This window comes from Equus caballus, chromosome 25, assembly GCF_041296265.1.
Source record: "Equus caballus isolate H_3958 breed thoroughbred chromosome 25, TB-T2T, whole genome shotgun sequence".
In the NCBI taxonomy this organism is placed as follows: domain Eukaryota; kingdom Metazoa; phylum Chordata; class Mammalia; order Perissodactyla; family Equidae; genus Equus; species Equus caballus.
The window spans coordinates 29058446-29082539 of NC_091708.1; the positions used below are offsets into that span (position 1 = coordinate 29058446).

Consider the following 24094-nt stretch of genomic DNA (forward strand, 5'->3'; position numbering starts at 1 on the left):
TTCTGTCTCCAGCTTCCACAGCAGGAAGCCTCTCAGAGCAGGAGAGGGGCCAGTGGCTGGCTGCCTTTCTCTCATCCCCCTGCCCTTACTTGCTGGTCCTGTTTAGTTCCCACCTGTACTCTTGGCCACAGTTCCATATCGTGGGTAGTTCCCTGCCCATAAGCACCCAGCCTGGCACTTGGAAACTCATCAATAGGGCAGATTTGCTTCATGTACCTTCCTAAATTACAATAATTTTATTAATTGAGCACTTACTATGTGCTTGGCCATAGGTCTGAATCTCTGTGCAGACTGTCTCACTTAAGACTCCAGAACCACCCAACAAAGTGGATAATTAAGGCTCAGAGAGGTGGAATCAATTTGTCCAAGGTGACAGAGCTGTGTGTAGGATTTAGGATTTCCTGACTCCAAATAAATACTAGTAGCTCCTATTTATTGAGAGCTTGCTATTTGCCAAGCATAGTGTTAACTGCTTTTATACGTGTAATTTCATCTCATCAGCACAGTAGTCCTGTTTTACGTTTTGTCTTTTTATCCTCATTTTATAGATGATGCAGCTGAGGCTGAGAAGGGTTAAGGCCATATGTGCAGTAAGTGGTAGGGCTGAGATGCAAACCTCATGAGTCTAAGCCACATGGTACCTGCCTCTAACCCCTGTTCTGAACATCCTGTTGCAATGAGCTTGCGTCTTGCCCTTCCCCTGGAGGGTGAGCTTCTTGTTTCACAGTCCTCCTGGACCGGAGTCCTGGGTATGAGCTCTGGGCCCAGAGTTAAGCACTCAACACCTTCTCCCAGACTTCCTTCTTGCCAACTCTCCACCTCAACCTCTTCTCCGTCCCCAGAGCTTGGGCCTCCCTGTCACTTGGCGCAGAATAATGTCTGTCTGCTCCCTCCATCCTTCCTCCCCTTGTCTGTCTGTGCAGACACCAGCTGTTCCCACATCTGCCTTGTGGGGTGACCTGGGCCCGGCTGGCAGACAAGAACAAGACAGTGCAGGAAACTCCGTCTGACAGGGGTGACCAGCCTCCTACCCAGACACCTGTCTGCAGTGTGCAGCAGACAGGAAGGGGCAGGACTCGGCTTCTCAGCATGTCAGGTTATTATTTTCCTGTTGAAGCCTTGAGGAGTCTCAAATATGAAGCAGATTCCCAGAACAATTGCTGCAACAGTTTCCCCTCATAACAACAACAAAAAATATTCATTTATAATTGGAATCATTCTAAGTAAGTATGTGTTGGGGATGTGAGGGAGGGAGGGGAAACCACCTGAACATATTCAACATACCAAGGCTTTCTTAGGAGTGGTGGCCTGGAACTCTAGTTATGGTCGTGTTTCAAGCAGCTGCTAAGAGACTGATTCTGGAAGATGTCTGGGGAGTCGGCGTGTAGTCCCAGCTCTGTGTCTTAGCTCTGTGGCCTTGGGCAGGCCAGGTTCACTTTCCATTTTTATCTTGTGATATTTGTATTAGATTCATGTCTCAGGACCTTCCATATGGCTTCCTGAGCAAGATGGTCATTGAGCGAGAACTTTAAGGCTAGTCAGGGCTGGGACCAGGAAAGAGTAAGAAGAAGTTAATCCCAGGAGCATGTCTCAGCACAGGACGGTACACCCAATTGATGGCATTAAGTTTAGGGTTGCCATATTTATTTGCTAAATCTAAGTGAAAACATGGTTTCTTAGGAAAGGCCGTTATCCCCAAATGTGGCCCATTGGGTCTAAGGAGGCTGGTGATTCTAAAGACGTGGGAAGATAATCAAAACCATTGGATGGAAAGCAGCCTTCTTAGCAGAGTGGGCCATGAGAAAGGCTTGGATGTTGGGTTTCAGAGTTAGGGATGTACATCAATGGCTCTTACATCTTGACTCAGCAACCAGAAAGGTCCTTTTCAAACAAGTCAGATGGGATCACACCTCTATGCAAAATGTTGCAGTGTCTCCCCCATTTTACTCAGAGTAAAACCAGTCTTCCCAATGGTCTGCAAGGCCCTGAGTGCTCTGCCCAGCCACATTCCCTCTCTGACCTCATCCCTGACTCTTAGTGGTCCCCCTCACATAACTCCACCCCTCTGGACTCCTTGCCATCCCTTTTGTAGGCCAGGCATCCCCCTACCTTACAGCCTTCGACACTGGCTGTTCCTTTGGCTGAGAACATTCTTCTCCATTCATCCTCATGACTCATCCCCTCACCTCCTCCAAGTCTTTGCCCAATTGTCATGTAAGTTCTCAATGAACCCCACCCTGACTACCCACCTTACCCCACCCCTGGCAGTCCCACACCCATTTGCCTTGGCTTCCACTTTTCTTCCTTCCACAACATTTATCACTTTGGCACATACTATAAAATGTATTTATTACTTATTATCTTGCAATCCCTACCCTTCTTGCTGCTAGAATGAATATTTCATGAGGGCAAGAACATGCATCTATTTTGTTCACTGATGTATCCAAGTTCTGATGCTATGTGATACATACTGTGCTAGGCTGCAAGCAAGACAGACCTAGTCCCAGCCATGCTGGGTTCATGTCTTCTGGACTGGTGACCAGACATTTAGAGTGGAGTAAGTGCTAATGGAGACACAGCAAGTGAGGCGAGCCAATGAAGCTTCCTAGAGAAGGCAACACCTTCTAGAAAGGTAAGATATGAATGGTGCAGTAGGTCTTACCCAGATGAAAGGAGTAGGAGGAGGACCAGAGATAAGGATGAGAGAGAGAAGTGTGTTTTTGGCAGAGGGCACAGTCTATGCAAAGACTTAGATACAAGGGAGAGTATTAAGGAAATTATAATTCTTGAGTGTGGCTAGAGCACAGTGTAAGAAAGGAAGAAGGGGTAAGAGATGAGCCTAGATGGATGAACAGGCTTTTACAAGCCAAGCCAGGGAATTTGACCTTTATCCACAGAACTATGGGGTGTTCAATGATTTTAAGCCCTGAACCAGCCTAGAAGATCCTAGAAGACTTCCTGGAAGAGGGGATAGATATGCTTAACTTGGAAGATTAGTAAGAAATAGGCAAATGGCTAAGCAGACTGGACTAATTCCTCCTTGCCAAAAAATCACTGGCTTCTGGACTGTTATGATCTCCTCATTTGGGGTATAGCTTTGATTTTTTCATATGGATGAATTAGACGCTCATTTTAGTTTGTTCCTATGAAGGAATCAGATCCTTCTGTCCCCAAAAGTTATCATCATCACAATCATTGTCAATATCATCATCACCACCATCAACACCACATCATCACCACATCATCAACACCACAACCAGCATCAACACCAGCCTCACCAATATCACCATCACCATCATCATCATTTACTGAGCACATATTATATGCCATGTGCTGTGCTAAGTGCTTTACTTGAATTTAATACTTTATCCAAAATACTTCAGTGTGGCAGGACTGTTATCTCCTGCATTTTACAGATAGAGAAACTAAAGCCCAAAAAAGGGAAGCAACTTGCCTAATAGCATACACGAAGTCACTAACAGAGCAAGGAGTCAAACCCAGGTCTCCTTCTTGCCTAGGCTGATGCTTTTCTCCACTTTACCCACATTTTTGCTCCATTTTCTCCTCCACTTATCCACATTTAGACAAGCCTCCGTATTCACTGACAACTCCATGCCCTGAGCCAGCAGGTATCTACCGTACCCTGGAGGAGCTCACAGGGGAGTCCTCATAATTAACGTCACGCCTTGCTCTACTTGTTCTCAATCTTTCCTTCAACCCGTTGAAGACCCTGAGGCTCAGAGTGGTCAAGTGTCCTGCCCAGGGTCCCACAGTGGGCAGGTGGACAGTCAAAGCTTTCTGACCTTCAGCACAGGATGCCTCTTGCTTCCCCCACTGCACACTCTCTGCTTGTGACCTCCCTGTTGAGTCTGAGTCAGAATCCAGCCCCTGCCTGTCTCCCAGCCTCAGACAAGACTGCAGCCAGGGCCTTGCGGTGCACTTGCCTGGGCTGCATTCCTGAGCCGCTCACACACATGGATGGAGGTGTTAGCTTGGGCAGCTCACCCAGAGGGAGAAACTCCTGTGCCTGAGCACCATCTCCAGCCCAGAGAAAAAAAAGGAGTGAATCCTTGCCTTTAGTCATTGACCTGGGCTTGTTGACAGAATCCCAGAGTGGGTGGCCAAGCCATTTATGGGACAGCCTAGCCACATGGTGCTGGGAATCCCAAATGTAAACTGGCCACCACGGCGTTCGTGCTGTGGGTGGTAGGTTTGCTTGGGAGGCCGTGTGGGGGAGAAGGTGGGAGCTGCTTGGGGAGTCAGGAAATCTGGGAATCATCCATCTCAGAGCTCACTATATCAGGATGTGATTCTTCTCTCCATGCCTCAGTTTATTCCTCTGTGAAAAGGAGACCCTGAATCCTGCTCCTCCTGCCTCTTGGGGACGGTACTGGGTAGTGGTTACAAACAGGGATGCAAATCCCAGGCCACCTGCCAGCCAGTGACTCACCTCTTTGCATCTTAGTTTCCTCTAAGATGTAAAACAGGGATAATAAGAATAGCTGCCTTATTAGGGTTGCTGGGAAGAGTGAGTGAGATAATGTACATTGAGTTAACTCACTGCAGGGCACATAATAAGGGATAAAAGGCTATTGGCTATTAAAATGACAAAGCAGCAGTCAGCCTGGCCAGGTGGTAAAGAAAGTACCTTCCCCTTTCTTTCACTTGCTGAAAAGCTTCAGTGTTAGGAGGGGGATTTAAAATCCTGCTTATTGACTGGTAGTGAGGCCTGGGGCAAGTCTGTGTCGTTTTCAGCATTCTGAAGCCTCTATTTTCTTATCCTCAAGATGGGTAGCTAATAAGGATAGCCTCACAAGCTTGTGTGGAGTCAATAAGCTAGCATGTAGAAATTATTTGGCACATGGAAGGCCCTCGGGACGTGCTGGAGTGTGCGTGTAAAGTGGTGTTCACTGCTGTGAACCTGTGTGAACAGGCCTCCCCTGTCTCTTCCAGGTCAGACTTAGGAACACCTGGGAAAGTGGATGGAGCTGGCAATCGCCACCGTTCTCTTCCCAGCTGTAGGCCCTTGATCAGGGAGGAGGCTTGAGATGAGAGGAGAGCCCTAGGCAGGTTGTGAAGAGGCAGCTCACAAAGAGGAGAGGAAGGGCAGGAGGAGGGAACAAGACACTGTGCATGTCCTCTGCACTGAGCTCTCTGCGAGCTGGTTCAGAGACAACATATTTCATTGACTTCTCACCAGAACCCTGTGAGGGCTTTATGAAGGCTGTCGTCTTACAGGTAGGGAGATGACGTCCTCAGGGTGCCAAGGACTTGCTGAAAGTCATGCAGTGCCCATATGGAGCCCATGCCTAAACCAAGGCTTGTCTGCCCCTCAAACTCCTAGCGAGGGATCAGTACATGCAGCTGCATTTACAGGCATGTGGTGGAGACAAGGAGACTCCAGATCTGCCTACTGAGACCAACCCTTCTGGACTTTGTCATATTCTAATTGGGGTTCCTTCCCTTAGTTTCCAGACACACTGTGGGAACATGCTGAAATGCCCAGGCTGACCCAGGGAGGAAAGAGAATGGTCACACCACGCCCACATAGTCAGAGTGGCCAGACTAGCCTGAAACATTAGCTGGAGACAGGGTCCTGCCAGCTGATGATTACGGAGAAGCTGATAGAACTGGGGATGGCAGAAGAGGGAACGTGTAAGACAGGGTTTGTGGAGAAAGTCTACATTTCCAGGTCCTTTCTGGCCAGGGCATTGCCTTCTCAGACTGAGAAGGGTTTTCAGACAGATGGGAAGGTAGAGACCATTAAAATTGAATCTTAATGTACAGAGAGGGAAACCGAAGCCCAGAGAAGCGAAGTAACTTATATAAAGTCATTCAGCAAGTAAGTGCAAGAGCAGAGACTCCCTGACTTGTGTTCTGCACGTATATTCATGACTTCATTTGTCCCTCCATTCGTGGATTCATTGAATGCCTATGTGGTATATAGAGACTCAGGTCAACAACAGACATGGTCCCAGCCCAGACTGAGCTGACATACAAGTGCAGAAGTGTTCAGTCTAACAAGGGTGGACAAATAGATGCTGTGATATGGGATTAAGATGATAGTGCCATCTTTGGTCAGGCCAATGAGTAAGGAGAGGGTACTGGAGATAAGAACTGAAGAATGAAGAGGAGCTGGCTAGGAAAGAGCAGGAGGGTAGAGGAACATTAGTGGCTAAAGACTTAAAACTCTTGGAGTATCTGAGGAACCAATAAATACATAAATAAGCCACAGAGAGTGAGGGGAAGAAGGAAACCAGGTGAAATACAAGAGGTCTGTGGAGATCAGATCATGCAAAGCCTTGAACTCATGGTAAGGACTTGGGTCATATTTTAAGAGAGAGAATCCATTGAATGTTTGCCTGCGCGAGGTGCAACAAGAGGCATGAGTGATAAATCAGCTGTTAAATGGTCTCTAATGGGTCACAGAGCCCAACAGGAAAGAGTTATGCAGAGAATTGTGCAGAAGACATTAGAGGTAACTGAATCATTCTAATGTTAAAATGTGGGCGAGGACGGGAGAAGTTGACAGATAAAGGGATGGGTGAGTTGAGGACATAGAGGCTACCAAAAGGAGGTGGGAGAAAGGGGACTATAAGCAGGAAAGGTGTCACAGATGGTGAAATATGAGCTGGTGGGAAATTTGATTCAGCGCACATGTATTCAGCATTGAGTATCTCCTTAGTGTTAAGCCATGTGCTGGGCTTTTGCAAGTTTCTTCTTGTTTGATCCTCACAACCATATGAAATATGGTGTGTTTTTTTTTTTTTTTAGCTCCCTTTTATGGATGTAGAAACTAAGGGTCATGGCAATGAAGGGATTTCCCCAAAATTGTTCATTGAGTAAGAAGCGAATAAGGATGCCAACTCAGGCCTTGTGGCTCCCATGGCATTACTCTCCCCATTTGACATCAGTTGTTAGATTTAGACTTGGCTCTGCCCTCAGTTTCCCCATTTGAACTGGAGGGTTTTCTCTATGTCTCTTTCAATTCTAACATTCTCTGCTTCTCTTGGAAGTGAAGTGGTTGTAGAAGAATATTCTAGATTGGAAGTCACAGCCTCCACAAAGGCATGGAGGCTGGGAAGTAAATGTCCTGGAAAGGGAACAGCAAGTAGTTGTAAGCAGAAAGACAGGCACTGCCTGGAAGGAGCTGTGAGATGCTTACCAGGCCATCAGGCACCTATGAATTTAAAATGAAAGGAGAAAGAGAGAGATGTGCTAGCCATAAGTCCTATGGAAGAGTCAGAGAGACATGGAGAAATGAACATTCATTCATTCTATGGCTTGAGCTCTGAGCAAACAAGAATGAACAAGACCAACCCAGTCCCTGCCTCACTGAGTCAGAGACAAGAGGCTATGTACATTTATAGCTGAGCACTGAGCGTATGCACTGTGTGCTAGGTGTTTTTCATCAGTTAGTTCACATATCCTTCATCACAACCTCAGGAGGTGTATGCTTTCATTATTCCCATTTAAAGAATGAGTTAACTGAGGCTCAGAGAAATTGTTACCTGCTCAAGGTCACACCTCAATTAGGTAAGAGAACTGGGGCTTATATTTCAATCTGCCTGTTTATTCCTACATTTTAAATTATTGCAACATTGCAGGACAGAGAGAGGTTGGGAGGGAGGGAGGGCAAAGAGGCAAAGAGAAAAAATGAGTTAGATATAGAGAAGAATCCATAAGCTAGAAAGACAAAGATGCTCTCTGAGACTGTGTGAGCACTTGGAGACCCTGCCTAGGCAAATGAGGTCATTAAATCCATCTGCGCAGATGGGGGACCCTCTGGGGAAAGTTACATGCAAATGTCATGATGCAATGAGGTGAAATCCACTTGCGTGAGCCCAGGCTGGGGCTCAAGCAGAGAGTGCGCTGTGGTCTTTGGAAAGACAGATTATCCACTGCATGGGGAAGACATTCGCTCTGCTGGGCCCTTTCTCTCAGTTTCTAGAAAGGAAAGACGGCCAAAGGTCACAGAGGATGTGAAGGGATGGACTGGGAACCAAAACTCAGGCCTCTCACTTTTTAAGTTTTATTTCCTTTTTCCCCAGCTTTCATAATATATACATACACCAAATCATCACATGTGTGCCTCTTACTTTTTCTTATCCTAAAATATGCTCCCAAGATCCTTCAAACAACTATTATGCAAAATCTCTATGTGCAATGTTCCCCACCAGGATTTCAGGCCCCCTTGAAGGTGGTCTGGGCTTGCTGAGACCTGCTTTTGTTGTTTTCATCATTGCCTCCTAAAATCAAAATTACCAATATATGCAGAAAGTGTCTTAAAAGACACTTTCACATCCTTTGTCTCCCTTGATCACCACAACAGTCCTGCAAGTTAGATATCCCATTGTACAATTCAGTAGAATTGTTAATAAGCCAATTCTGGTACAGTGGATCACACTTTTCACTCAGCCCTTAGAGTTCACAGTGCAAGAAAGGTCTTATTATGAGTTCTACAGGTAAGAACCTACGGCTCAGGGAGAGGAAGCTTGTCCAACTTTAAATGCCAGATTTGTCACTTATTACTTTGGACATATGACTGCCTCTTTCTGAGCCTCAGTTTCCCCATCTGCAAAAGGGTGATTGTTTTAGTACCTCTGCTACAGATTTGTCAAAGGATGTGGTGTTTTCCTCTTTGGAAAGTGTTTTGCACCTTGCCTGACCCACAGTAAGTGCCCCTGAAAATGGAGGCTGCTACAATAATGACCACGTGATTTTGGTACAAGTTATCACAGAGCTAGCAAGAAGCCGAGCCATAACTTGAACTTGAATCTGCTTTCCCCTAAATCCACTGATTGTCCCTCTGTTCTGCACTGCCTCTCTGAAGATTACTGCTTTATATCCAGGCACCTGGCTCACCTCTTCTTTCTTTCTCTCTGCAGGTCACCCCCTTCCCTATGTCCTGTGACCTACAAGGTGACTGTGCTTGTCGGGACCCTCAGGCCCAAGAACACAGCCGGAAAGACCTCCGGGGATACAGCCATGGCTAAGGAAGGACAAGGAGTTGTCAAAGAATTCCCAACGCCAGGACCCGCATCCCTTTGGTATTGATTTCACAGTCAGCTGCTCAACGGAATGGCCTCTCCACACCAGGGATCCTTAGCACCCAACCGGTCTGCCTTTAATTTCACCCAGGAAGGACTCATAGTGGGGGCGCATGAACTAAGTCTCGCCATGTTGAAAGATGGAATGGAATCCCATCCCAAAGTCTTAGATGGATTGCATATACAGCATGCAGTCCCAGAGCCTCCTAAAATTCTAACCATTTGTCACACGACCACAGCAAGAAACATGTTCTGTATCTAGGAGTGTGCACATCTGTGGTTAGTACACATGCATGCATACGCACCCATACAAACATCTGTGTGAGGGCAGTTTTGGAGACTGAGCAGAGAGAGACTGGAACAAACTCAATCTTTCCTTTCCCAAGCTCCTAGCAACAGTGTCCTTGGGAGAAAGAGAGTTGCAGAAACTGCTAAGACCAAGAGTTGAGATGCCAAGATAGCTCACACCCTGAGGCTTGGAATATGTAGGTCATGCACAATTGTGCAGTCCTTTGGGATTGGAAGTGAAATGGTCTCTGATCAGCTACCTTCTAGGGAAGTAGGACCCAGAAAGAAGTGAAGAATCCAAGGTATGCAAAGCCCCCAAATTCTTCTGCTGCCATGGGGGATTTTACCCCAACTCCAGGGTTTGAGGCCAAGCTGGAAATGGCTCAGAATTGCAATGTCAAGGTATTATAACAGCCCCCTGCTTGAGGTTTGAGGCTTGAGGCCATAATATCCCTCCAGAACCCACCCATTCCCCAAACCTTGCCTTGGGACCACATTTGCTGCTACTTTTCCTGCTGCTCTATCCTATACATTGAGTATCCCAAGATGGTAGGACTAGGTTAGGAAAAACCCCACACAACCAAACAGTCTGCCTTAAAAATGACCCACATTTTTCCACAGCTCCTCACCTCTCAGCCCTTCTACAAGAGAAAAACCCTCATTGGCCCACATGGTGAGAAGTTAAGTTCCCCATGGGTAGCCTTCTCATCCTGGAAAGGAGTTGAGGGACTTAAGATGCTGGAACCTTCACTGAGAGTCCAGAATGTCTAAGCCAGTGTTAGATTTTATAATCAAGTGGAACAGTGTTAAATTTCTATGATGTTGGAGCCATCCAGAGACTGTTGGAATTGTAGAGACTCTTGAGTTATTATCTTTATCCAAGCCTTCCTGGCCCTCCAGGCCAGAGCACGCTTTGGTCCCAAGGACCTCACTGTTGCTCTGAGTAGCTATTATTCTGGAACAGAAACTCATCTTGGATATGATCAATCTAGGCCGTGTTCTAGAGGACCATCAGAGGGAAGCCAAAGAGTTCACAGCCTCATTCCCCAACAACCCAAGATAGTCATCATGTTTCGCACATAATCTTCCAGCTACCAAGACTCCCATCCACACCCATGGTTGGGCAACCCTCCCCTCTCTCCCATGTTCAGCCTTCAAAGTTAAGAGGAAATTAGTCAAACGCAAGTGGAAACCCCCACCTCTTTGGGGTCTTCTTTCCCTCTTTTCAGTCAGTTACCTATTTATTCCTTTTGGATTAATGTGGAAAGAGATTAATACAGAATGAGATGGAGAGGATGGTTAAGTCTGACATAATTTCTGAGACATGGAACTGAGAAAGTGAGGCAAGGGAAGGGTCTAAACTAGATGTATCACATAAAGGTTGCTGTAAATCAAGTCATCTCAAGTCTAGTGAAGACAACCAACAAAAACAAAGTCCAGCATAGGAATGGAAAATACCAGGCTTGTGGACCTACTACCCTCCTCATTCCTGTATCTGAGGCAGGCATTGTTAATCAGTCATAGCACTTTGTCCTATGGGGACCAGAAATAACTTCAGAAACCTTCTTACTATATCATTCCCAACAGCAATTACCTGCTGATCAAGAACACTTGAGAAAACATCTACTGGCCATCTGTGGTCTGTTACATTAAGAAATATATCAAGGTGCTTTTTGCACAGGTGTCCACAAATAAGGATGCAGTACTTGGAAAGTTTTGTGTGCTTGTACCATATTACAAACTCCGAGATTGGGTTCCAGAATGGAGAGGCTGCCACTATTGTTAAGGTCAGGCTCAAATCCTTTATGTTTCCTCCTTACAAACTCATATCTCATTTATATTCAAAGCATTTTTTTTCTATACATACTGGGCCAATCCTTAGCAAAATAATAATAATGATAGAAGAAGTGATCTCACTTTGTAGCCCTCTCCAGTATCTTAGAACTCTTGCCAACTCTTAAAGCCCCCTTCTTACCCTAGCTGAGTTATCATCCTGTGTGGTGTTAGCTTAGAAGATATGAACTAAGAAAGGTAACAGTGTCAGCCCTCTCACTTACTTTATTACACCAATAAGTAGAAAAAAAAGTCTTGAAGACCCAAAGATGACATTATTAATGGTGGGGTTGCAGGAACCACAGAGGAACCTCATCAGCTTCCCTTAAATTGATCCTCATCCTCTATCTTCCTTCACTCCCACCCTTGTCTCTCCTCACACTCTCCAGGTGAGCAGAGTTTCCTGGAGGCTGACTTTTATCTTCAGACTCACAGATTGAGTTGAGCTCTTCTGTGCAAAGATCCACCCAATCACCTTCCTACCATCATTCAAACCTATTACTGACAAATTCACATTTGCCAAGGATATTAGGCAAGAGACGCTACCTGACTGATGGCCAGCCTCATGCCCACGGAAGATGTAATTAATAGACCCTTCTCAAAACTTAGTGAAGGAGGGTCAGCTCTATTCGTGCAATGCACTGATTCTCCTTTTCACTTTCTTTTTGGGAATAAACTCATTGTCTCATCCCTTGGATCATCTCCTGTTGAGGATAGTAGAGTACCCACAAAGAGGCAGCTCTGGAGCACTGTTGTCCAGCAGCAGCTCAGGGGCCCTAAAACACTTGGGGGTTCTGGGTCTGAAAAAGTATTAGCCTCTTAGCAGCAAGAAAGAAAAGATGAGGTCGACAGTTCTCTAAGCCTTGTCTTGGGAAGGCTTTCCAAGCCACAACCTTAGCTGCCTGCCCAGAGGACTTGCATTACCCGCTAGGATCTGTGCCAATGATCCCTTAAGGGAAGACAGTCCTTGGAAAGTCCATTTTGGTGGCTAAATTGAGGTGTTAAGGAAGGGAGAGATTAATGGTCATAAATAGTAGGGCTTTGAAGATGGAGGGTATCAGCTGCTACTCTTGGCTTCAGCATGCTGAGCCACTGCCTAGACAGTTCTCTTGGTCTTAGTCCACCTTGGCCATTGCTTAAATGCTATTTGTTGAAAATAATTCTTTGAGACAGATTTCAGTTACCTCCCTTCCAGGTTCGATTTAACTTGGTTGTAACTGTCAATTTGTTATAGGTCTTACCTGTGTTTAAAAAAGAAAGATAAAGAAAGGAAGGAAGGAAGGTGGCAGGGAGGGAGAGAAGGAGAAAGGAAAGAAAGAAGGAGAAAAGGAAGGAAGGAAGGAAGAAAACAAACCATAAATTCAAGTTAATAGTTTCGAGGTTTTGTGTTTTTTTTTTCTGGAACTACTTCAAGTGGGGAAAATAAAAAGAAGAAATTGATAGTGACAAAGCTGTACAGATAGAGATTAATAGAACACGAGATTAAAAGGAAATAAAACTGCATGATTAAAAATAAGAATTAAAGAAACCTATTTTTGTGCTTCCTAAAGGAAATTGTTTATTCTACAGACTGAGTAGGTAGACACAAGCAGAAAGAATTCCGTAGAAGGAAATATAGAGCAGGATTTTATGACGCTGTTATTTTCTGTACATTGTGGTAGGTCCAGGAAATAAGGCATCTTCCCTCTTGATATGTAGTCTTGTGGTTGAGAGAGCATTTTATCTATTTGGTGGCAATCGGTGTTAGTAGAGAGTGGGGAGGGCTTGAAATTAGTTTTACCCGATATTAAGGGAACATATTGTGTTGTGCTTTTCACATTATAAAATGGTTGTATTTACCAGCAGAGCACTGGGCTTTATAAAGACTGCACTTAGAATCACACTGCACAGTCCACTTTCCTAAAAAGCTGCTACATGACCAGACAGGTAATTCCCATGATTTTTGAGAAACAAAACAAAACAAGCAAACAGCAAACATAAAAACTAAACAGCAATTGAATAACAGCCTATTCTTTGAATTTTCAAGTTTTGCCAAATTCCTACCAATCATTTGATCTTTAAAAGAGATTTATAATAGCCAAGAGAGAAATTATGTCCCTAGAGTAAGAAAATAGAATTCTTGACTCCAGGCAGCAGTTTGCTCAGTGATCTTGAACAACAAGTCATCGAGTTGCCACTCCATTTGCCTCAGTTTCTCCAGCTGCAAAATGGGGATAATACTACTTACCTACCTCACAGTGGGAGGGCAGAGGATTGTGAGGCCCTGGGGGTTGAAAGGGGCTGTGGCAATCTGTGAGAGCCAAGGCTTGACACAAGTCTATGGGTTATTTTTCAAGAATGCACAGGTCCATTGGCCATTTAAGAAAGACAGGGAGTGCTCATTGGATGTTTCAAGGAATGATGCTGGAGCTCCTGGATTATAATCCACTTTAAGAGAGAGGCTTGTATTTGGGAATATTTCATTCGTAGGTAAATTGGATTTTTCCCCCATTATTCTGGCCTTTCACCAGTTCTATAATTTGATTAAAAGCCAATTACTTCCTACAGGGTAAAAGTCAGTTTACTGTTGTCTATTCAAGACTTCCGGGCCATTTCCAACTTTATAGAGGAAGGGAGTCCCTAAATGTCTTCTTCTTCTCACACTTAAAATTCTGCATCAAGTGTTCAATTAAAAGAAGATACGGCATTCTGAGTGCAAACAACTCTGGGCTCCTTAAATTATACACCAGCAGTCAGTGAGGAGAATTTTGAACAATTATTGAGTTGCTTTCTTGGGTCTCTATAATCAAAAACCTGTCCGCAGATATCTATCTATATAAAGATATTATATATAAATATAAATTTACATATATATGCACATGTATATATAGTTGTACATATATGTGTGTATATATATACTTAAATGTAATATTTACAAAATAAAACTGTGATCTCGTCTAGAGAAAATGTATTCATATTACAAACTGCTCTTCCATATTTATGTATCATATTATACCTTTTTATTATTGTTATAATTATTATAGGTATTTCTAATTATTATGATGTTGACATCTGTTTGGCACCTTCTGGAAACTACCAAAAAATGACTCTCCATTGAAGTGCTTAAACTCTGTTCTCATGAGAATTCTACTGGCCTACTATAAAAAAAGGAAAAAAAAAAAAAAGAAAGAAAACAGTCTAAAGACCAAAAACAAAACACAATTCCAATCCTTTTTCTGTACCTCACGCGCATAAATTTGCTGCTCCTATTTTGGGTTTTATTTTTTTTCCTGTTTATGTGTTTTTATGGATCTAAGTTAAGTCTTTCAGCAATATATAAAAATGTAAATAGTAAACTTTATTTATTAAGAATGTCATCTTTTTTAATTTATATTTACACAATTGTTCATCTAATTTATTTTTTCTATACAGTTTTAAATACTCAGACATATTTTGCTGTTCATGATATTTTTATCCTGTTCTCATGGATTTGTTTTTCCATACTGTTTTCTCTGGTCTCAATTACAGGTTGGATCTCACACACAAAAAAAATGATGTCAAAGACAGAAATATTTTGCCACTGTTGATTACTATACCTTAAAATTCTATATTATGAAAATATATAATAGCTTGTATGCTTCAATATGTGGTGGTATGATTTTTGTGTGTTGTGGAAATCTAAAGGATTCTCATATAGACACACTAGAATGGAAGAGAACCCCAGGGCCTAGAATTAGAAGATCAAGGTAGCATGAGGTTGAATGCAATATACACCCAATATTTTACATAAATAATTCCTGAAAAGTGTCTACATTTTGCATATGCAAAGCTGGAAAACATTTTTACATGTTATAAGAAAGTTCAGTTTTCAGAGAGCTGAAATGAATATCACTTGCAGTTACACCTAGCCTTTTGGATGCTATCTTCAACAACATATTTCCAGCATATTCTTTACTTCCATGTTTTTCTTTATAATTGAACACTGAGTCATCTAGTTCATCACACGAACATGTAGCTGAGACTGAGGTTTTGCTGTTTTCGATCTGCCTATTAGATCAAATTAGATGATAAAATTTCATCTTATCACCACTTAGTAGCTATGTGATCTTTGGAAAGTTATTTAATTGCTTTAAGATTTGGTTTTTCCCATTTGCAAAATGGAAATTAAAAGTACCCACCTCATGAAGTTGCTGGTAGAATTAAATAAGATAATGCAAAGTTTTCAGAACGATGTCAGAACACAGGTTATATTAACTCTTGTTATGATTATTATGAGACAGGGGCTGCTTACAACAAGTATTAATAATACACTAATTTTTCTGATATCTACTTAATTGTTAAAAGAATAAAAATAAGATGCACTAAAGCATTCGCTTGCACAGGCATTGCCATGGAGTAGTTACTGGCACTGTGCACTCGGCTGTTGGCTGCCAGTACCACCATAAGACAGGTCAAAATATGTGTTTATCTGCTGATACTTGAATGTTGAATTTTGCACAAAAGGGCAGTTTGGGAATATCAATGTGAATTGCATAAAAGGGCAGGGGTTGGGAAGTCAAGAACTACCCAAACAGGGTTTTTGGACTCTTTACAAATACAAACCGGTGAGAGACACAAGGGAGGGCATGAAAAATATAAATAAATAAAATAAAAGTCATTGCTAAATTCTGCCAGATAACTGATTATTTCCAAAGTAAGGTAAATGATTAAAGAGAATGTTTTACTCAGTTCTATTCAATTCACTGTGAGGACTGAAACAAGATGTAGACAATAGTTTCATGAAAAGAGGTAAATATTTCCCAAACAGGAAGATTGAGAGAGAAAGTCTTAATATGGCTTTTTGGACTCCTTGGTTTTGTCTGCAGAGACAGGAAGTCATAGGGCAAAGGAATTCCTCTTGGAAGATAGAATGTACTAGTTCTAGGGTCTTCTCCCCTCCTCCTCCAACCCTAACACACATACACACACACACACACACACACACACACACACACTCTAACAGAAAAGTTCACTGCGCTTTAGTTGCTTAACATGTCAAATGGGAAAATGACACCTTTTTCATTTCAAAACAAGCAGAAACATTCTGTATTTAGATCTATTTATATTTATCGTCCAAGTTTTAGAGTCTGTCTAACCAAGGAATATGGTCTTCAAATTAAAAAAATAAAAATATAGGGGCAACAATCTATCAGGCTGTACTGGCATTGGTAAATCTACCCAGTTCTTCACATTTAGTGCCAGGAATAAGAACCTGGGACAAAAACACAGCCTCCGGAGCCTTCAACCCAGGAGAAGCCTTGCTTCTTTGGATGAAAGTTTTAAACTCTTTACAGGAATGTGATTTGAGGTGGAAAACAGCAGTGCTGTACAGAAGCACAGGTTAAGAATTTACATTCAAGTACTGTCTATCCTTTGTGACCTGGGGTAAGTCACTTCCCTTTGCTAAGACAGGAAGAATTGGCAATGAGAAAAAGGCAGGTGATACATTTAAGCAAATGGGACTAGCAAGTGCAACATCCTAAGTAAGAAAGAACATGACACTCTTGAGAAACGGAATAAAAGGCCAGTGCCCTGAGAAAGCAGAAAGAGAGGGTGATGGTGGACTGACGAGAGGATGGAGAGCTTATCATGTGCCAAATTGAGGATTTCAGGCTTTATCTTAACAGCAATGTGGAAACACTGAATGGCTTTTCAGAAAGGGATTTACATAGTCAGATCTGTGGTTGAGAAAGATCCTTCATATGGCAGTATGAAAGAGAAAATGGAGGGAGACAGGAGAAGATGTAGGGAGTAGAGAATATTTTTGGTTCAGGAAAGAAAGGATGGCTGTTTGGATGAAAGTGTTGGCAGTGGGTGGACAGAGTATTTTTCTCCGTTCTATTAAATGATGAGATTGGACAAAATGGTCTTTAGTGTCTAAGATTCTATGATTCTAGAAAATCATTGTACGTCACTGCTATTCACTGATTTTAGATTTTTTTAATTAATAGACTTTACTTTTTAGAGAAGTTTTGAGTTTACAGAAAAATTGAAGAGAAAGAGTTCCCATTAGATTTCTTTTTAAATAATAAAATCTGGGACAGGGAAATCTAGCTATCTTCTAGGATCAGCTATCAGGAAAATATAAAAACCCAAAACCATGTGATCAGATGTGTAAGTCTGGAAATTCAAGTACCATTTCTGATGACCCCTTAGTGATTTCATCATGATGAGGTCTTAAGATGAGAGAGGAAGGCTTTGGGGAATGGGTCAGGATAGAGTCAGATGGGATCTGGGATCTGTCATTTAAATGCAGTGTTATCCTGGGCAGCTCTCTATCTGTTTTTCAGTAGCCTCATCTATAGATCTATAGAATGGAATTCATCATTTCCGTCTTAAATGGGCTGTCCTAAGGAAAATGTGCCGTAATTTAAGTAAAGCACCCAGCAGGGGGCTGTTATATGGTAGATGCTCAGCCGATGTTGATTGTTACTCCTTTGGCCTCCCCCATTTCTCCACCCCAACCTTGGCTAAATATGACTCCCATTGCACGCTGCACTCTGCAGCAAGAGGGGTGGTAGGGGGAGGGAATTCAGTACACCCAGCCCAGCTCTCCAGTATTGACATGGAGAAAATGTGCATCAGTTTTTACATCACCAAGACTGAAGTTCTGCAGTGTATTAAACTTGCTTCAATCTCGGTGAAATGATAAATCTCAGTTACACGCCCAAGAGATTGAACAGGTCCAGAGTAAAGACAAGGAAAAAGTTAAACTCAGTATTATTCTACTTTTTAGCTTCTACTGGAAAAGAGGAACAACAAGAGTGGGGGTGGGGCTGAGCAAAAGAAATAAGACACAAAAAGTACATACTATATGACTTCCATTTTATGCATTACAAAAGTATGCAAAGCACAATTAATTGTGCTGTGACAACTTTCTTTAAGATAAGGAAGTAGATTAGCTTTTCTTTTAACTCTTACAAAAATATTGTGATATAGGCATCATGAGTCCCATTTTTACAGATGAGACAAACTGAAGCTCAGAGTTTAAGTGATTTTTCATAGTGAGTGGCCCCAAAAATCAAGTCCTAGTCTTTTTAAGGTGTAAGTACCACATTTCACTGGTTCTCTCTTCTCATAACTACCTTAAGTCTGTCTGAGCCAAAACCACTATTATTTAAATACTCCAGGGATGGCAATTGTTTCAACTTAATCACAACATAGATTGACTGGTAGTGATCCCAATGCTAGGTTGAGAAAGGTTTTTATAATGCATCCAGACTACCAGGGAAAGGGTAATGTGACCTTGGGAAAGTCATCTTATCTCTCTGAACTTGTTTCCTCATCCATAGCTGCCTACCATAGAAATGGAAAAGTCAGTGGCAGTACAAATGTTATATTTGCTTTTCTGTGTTTAGCAGAATTTCTTTATTTGTCAAATGATAAACTGAAGATTGGGTTGGGAAGGAGATTCTCCAGGGGTACATATCATGTCAGCCATAGAGCCCCACTTCTGCCTTCCTGGCCAGTAAGATCTCCTTGATCAGGATGACTCTTGCCTAACTTTATTAGTGACGTGATCATCTTTGCACTATCCTGATACCCTCAAACAAGTTATTAATTTGTACCACAGCTGATGCTAAGTGAGTATTTTTGCCAGAAGTTGCCTTTCATGACAGCAGAGTCTTGGTTTTTGGAATGGCACTGGTCATGTCCTAAACATATGGGGGAAACAGGTTATGGGCACTTCTCTAGCTACCCTGTCCTCTACTGACCAGTTAAGGTGGAAAGACAACCCTTATCATAATATTTAAAAAATAGATCAATTTACAGAGAAATTCCCCTTTATCCATTCTTTAATCCTAACAGCAATGCGATAAACACATATCTTTAAGGTCATTTTATGGATGAGGATATCAAGATCCAGAAAGATGAAGTACCTTGCCCAAAATTATACAGGTAATAAGGGGCAGAGCCAGGATTTTAGCCCAGGCATGTCAGATTCCAAACCCATGCTTTTTCCCCTCCTTGTGCTATCCTTTCTCCTTATCAAAGAAAAATGGGAGGAGTTTGTTCAAGTATTCCCACTAGCTAGAGAAAATTTCTTCTTTCTGGTCCTCAGACTTCCCATTTGTAAAATGACAGTGTAGAACTTTAGGTTTCTAAGGACCTTTCCATTTCTTATGGTTAGGGATTCCGTGATGGATAATCTGGAAACTTCCGGACATTAAGCTAGAGTTTATGTGAGGTAAGGGGTGGAGGGTATTTAAACCATTCCAGTTTATCTTTAGAGCTGCTGTTTTTGCAAGCATCATTTTTCCATCTTTGGAAAGAAGCAGCATTGGTTTGTAGAATGAAGAGGCATAGTCCACAGTGAGGGGAACCTTGGGCTAGCAATTAAAGCACTTAGTAGGAAACTGTTAGGTTTATTTCTAGTTCACACAGTTTTCACATACCTGCCTTTTCCATTGCCTTATTCCCATATTGATAAAAATAGGTAGGATATCTATTTGTAAAGAGAGGTATTAAAATAAACCTTCAGTTCTTTCCTGATTAAAAAGATGCTATGACAGTATCTTATGCTGAAGATAAGAATGCCCTAAAGCCTAGCAACTCCACTTCTAGGAGTACACCCAACAGAAATGCATACATATATTCACCAAAGACAAGTTCTAGCATATTTACAGCAGCACTGTTCACAATAGCCCAAAGTTGGAAATTACCCAAATGCCCATCAACAGTATGATAGGCAAATTAATGATATAAATTAAGGCATTGAAATGCTATACAGCAATAAGAACAAATGATCTACAACTTCATGCAACAATATGAATGAATCCCACAAAAATTATGCTGAGCAAAAGAAATGAGACACAAAAAATACATACTATATGATTTCCATTTTATGCATTACAAAAGTATGCAAAGCACAATTAATTGTGCTGTGACAACTGAATATCCACATGTAAAAGAATGAAGTTGGATCCCTACCTCACACTACTATACATAAATTAACTCAAAAGGGATCAATGACCTAAATATAAAAGCTAAAACCATAAAACTCTTAGAAGAAAATACAGAGGTAAATCTTCATGACCTGAGGTTTGGCAATGGATTCCTAGATATGACACCAAAAGAAAAAGCAACAGAAAAAAAATAAATTAGACTTCATCAAAATTAAAAACTTTTGTGAAGGGTGGGCACAAAGGGTGAAAGGGAGCACTTATATGGTGACTGACAAATAATAATGTACAACTGAAATTTCACAATGTTGTCAACTGTTATGAACTCAAAATGCAAAATGAAAAATGTGCAGACTTCTCTGGGAGAGAAAACACGGACAGTTGGTACAGATTTCAGAGTGGCTCAATAAACATTTATGAGGACACACACAAAAAAACACTTTTGTGCTTCGGCAGACATTATCCAGAAATTGGAGAAAATATTTCCAAATCATTTATAAAGAATACATAAAGAACTCTTACAAAAAGACAAAGAACTCAACTTAAAAATGGGCAAATAACTTGAATAGACATTTCTCCAAAGATTAAAGACAAAGAATAACTATAATTTAAAAAATGGAAAATAAGCATTGGTGAAGATGTCACAAAATTGGAACCCTCGTACATTGTGCGGGCATGGAAAATGGTTCAGCCATTGTGGAAAACAATTTGTTCCTCAAAACATTAAACATAGAATTACCATATGATTCCATAATTCCACTCCAAAATATATACCCAAAATAATTGAAAACAGATATTCAAACAAGTACATGTATACTTGTGTTTATAGTAGCACTATTCACAATAGCCAAAAGATGAACAGCCCAAGTGTCCATCGACAGATGAATGAATAAACAAATTGTGGTATATATATGCATATATATATACACAAAGAGATATTATCCAGCCATAAAAAAGCATGAAGTAATGATACATGCTGCAAAGTGGATGAACCTCCAAAAGATAATGCTAAGTGAAAGAAGCACACAAAATGTTACATTTAGTCTGATTTCATTTATATGAAATATCCAGAATAGATAAATCCACAGAGAGACAGAACACAAATTGGTGGTTGTCAGGGACTGAGGGAGGGGCAATTGGGAAGAAGCTGATTAATGGGTAAAAGGGGTTTTCTTTGGTGTGATAGAAATGTTTTGGAACTAGATAAAGGTGGTGGTTGCACAAGATTGTGACTACATTAAATGCCATTGAACTGTTCCCTTTAAAGTGGTTAATTTATGTAAATTTCACCTCAATAAATTATTTTTTAAAGAGAGTGGAAGAAACCCAAAATTGAATAGCAAAAAATTTAATAATAATAAGCAAAACATCAATGCTGCTAGAAGTCAGGGTAGTGGTACCCTTCAGAGCAGTAGGAAGGGTAATTACCGGAAGAGGACAAAGGATGCTTCTGGGACCCTGATAATGTCCTATTTCTTGATTGAGTGCTGGTTACAAGGTCTGTTAAGTTATGAAAATTCATCAAGCAGTTATAATGGGTGCACATACTTTTCTGTATGTATATTATATGTCAACACAAAAGTGTTTTAAAGGGTTCATTGCCAAAAATTCTCCCTAGAAAGAAGAAATTTTTCTACAGCAATTGAAAGTGGAATAAGACCCAACTTCACTTCATCACCAGGAATTGGCACCCACGTTGCCTTCCAAATTAGCAGTGATTCTTTAAAATACAGCAAAGCTTGACTATACAAAAGGTGAGAAGGGGAAGCAATGTGTGCTGGTACTGCAGAAGAAGGAAGAGAGGATTCCGAAGAGAGGGTTGTAATTCTGCTATTCTGCTTTATAACACTGTGATCATGGACGAGCCACTTCACCTCTGAGCCACATGATTCCTCATCTGGGCATTGGGGATAATGATGACCAAGATGAAGATGAAATGAGCTGGTCTAGGTCTATCGCTCTCAAACTGAGTACCACGATGGAACCACAAGAAATGCCATCGTGAAGTAGATGAAGAAGAAGCCAAAAGAATGAGGCTCATTCCTTGGGGAGCCTCATTCTACCCCAAACAGAGCTAGAACAGTTTTTAATCTGCTTTACCCAAAGAGCCTCCATGTAATAATAATACACTCCTGACACTATGTAACCCATTTTGCTGCCTGTCTTTTCCTTCCCTGGGCTTCATATTCTTGGGAGGCTGGCTTAGATATAATCAGGTCAGCCAAAGAGTCTCAAACACTTTGGCCATGTAATGTGTTCCTCAAGTGCAATATTATATGAAATAATGTCAAAAGACCTTCTCTAACCAAAGAGGGGCTGAGGGACCCTCCTAGTTAGCCGATCTCTGTCTTCTCTATCCAACCCAGGATCACCCCAGCGACAACTTCCCAGACCTTTGACGTTCCAAAGAGCATGATGTAAAAGCAGCTGATCTAACCTAATCTATTTTACAGATGGAGAAATTGACAGAGGCTTAGTCAGAAATTAAACTTATCACTTGCCCAGAGCCCTCGAGTAGAGGGCAGAGTAGCATTGTTGACCAACTTGTCCTTCTGCAACCTGCTTCCTGGGCTCTCTCCATTGGGGTCTTGATGGGAGACCATGATCTTTGGGATCTCAGAAGCCTGGGACTACTTGCCCAGAAATAAAATAAAAGGAGTTTGGAGGCAGCCCAGGCCCACAATTTTGTGAGATTCTCTGTTTTCTCTCTCTTTTCATGCAGCCTGGCCATGGTCCACCCCTGGGAGAGGGGGGTTTCTTATTCCCATATTGCTCTGAGGCTGCACCATTCACAGCCCAGCCTGGGCTGTCTGCCTAACTGAGTACTCTCATTTCCCTCTTTAACCCATGGCTCTCCAAGCCAAGCAGAATTCTTCCCGGAGGCTGTAGAGATGGTGACTAAGTCCCTTGGGCAACATATGGGTGTCAGCTTGCTGAAATCATAGTACAAATAGTTCCTTCACAATACATACCACTTTATACTCACAACACACATTTATTAACTTTTAAATATATCCACTTATTCAATTATACAATGAACAATTGTTTATCAAGCATTACTATGTATAATGCATTAGACTAAGCACTGATAAAGAATGGTGGCCAAGACAAGACAGCCACAGTCATGACTCTCACAGATTTTATCATCCAAATAGAGAGAGAAACACACAGCTAGCTCACTGCAGTGCACTGCTGTTAGTGGGGAAGCCATCCCAGAGAGAAAATGGTAAATGTTGTAGGAACAGATAACAGCATGTACAAAGACCAAGAGGGTGAAATAGGGCATGTATTCCAACAAATGTTTGGGGAATGGCAAGTGTTCAGGTCACTGGGATCTGCACTGAGGATAAGAATAACCGAGGAAATATACTGGGGAAGAAAGGTGCCAACTGATACCAGAGAGTTACGTAGACACCAAATTGCCAAGAGTTTTGTAAATGCATGTCTTATTTTGGGTTCCTTCAGAAGCAAACCCTGAGACAAAGATTCAAGTGCAAGTGGTTTATCTGGATGATGATCCCAGTAACTACAAGTAGAGGAGATGGGATGTGAAACAAGGATGGAGAGGTAGCCAAAAGAAGGTGTATTATCAAACATGTTACTACTGTGAGCAGCTGCAGCTTAATCATCCATGGGAAACTCTGAGTCAGTGGAGAACATGCTCTTCAGAGTTACCCCACCTGAGATACTGGGGAGCTGGGGTATTTATCCAGTCATTCCCATCACTCACTGGTTGAGGGATTCCCCTGGGGCATTAATCCTCCAGCATATGTGCATCTCATGCTTGTGGGAAGAATGGGTTCAGACAATTAGAAAAGGCTCTCAGGTAAAGAGATGTGGCTACTGACTGTGGGAAGTTATACGAGCATTCTCTATAATGGCAAGGCTAAGGGATATGGGTGGGGATTCAGTGGGATCTGATACAGCACTAAAATATTTGGACATTATTCTGAGGATAATGGATAAACATGGATCTTTTAGGGAAAGGGATGTCAGGAACAA

General features: G+C 41.9%; 1 protein-coding gene and 1 long non-coding RNA gene across 2 annotated transcripts in view; one reads left to right on the forward strand and one right to left on the reverse strand.

The window, feature by feature from the left end:
- PAPPA (pappalysin 1) overlaps positions 1-9314 on the forward strand; it is a 236685-nt gene extending 227371 nt beyond the window's left edge. The window contains exon 22 of the mRNA XM_023628753.2: positions 8889-9314. Within this exon, the coding sequence (XP_023484521.2) occupies positions 8889-8996 (108 nt within the window). The 3' untranslated portion in view covers positions 8997-9314. The remainder of the gene's footprint in view (positions 1-8888) is intronic.
- The window catches only part of LOC138920753 (uncharacterized), a 71222-nt gene that overhangs the window by 31497 nt on the left and 15631 nt on the right, over positions 1-24094 (reverse strand). The window lies entirely within an intron of this gene.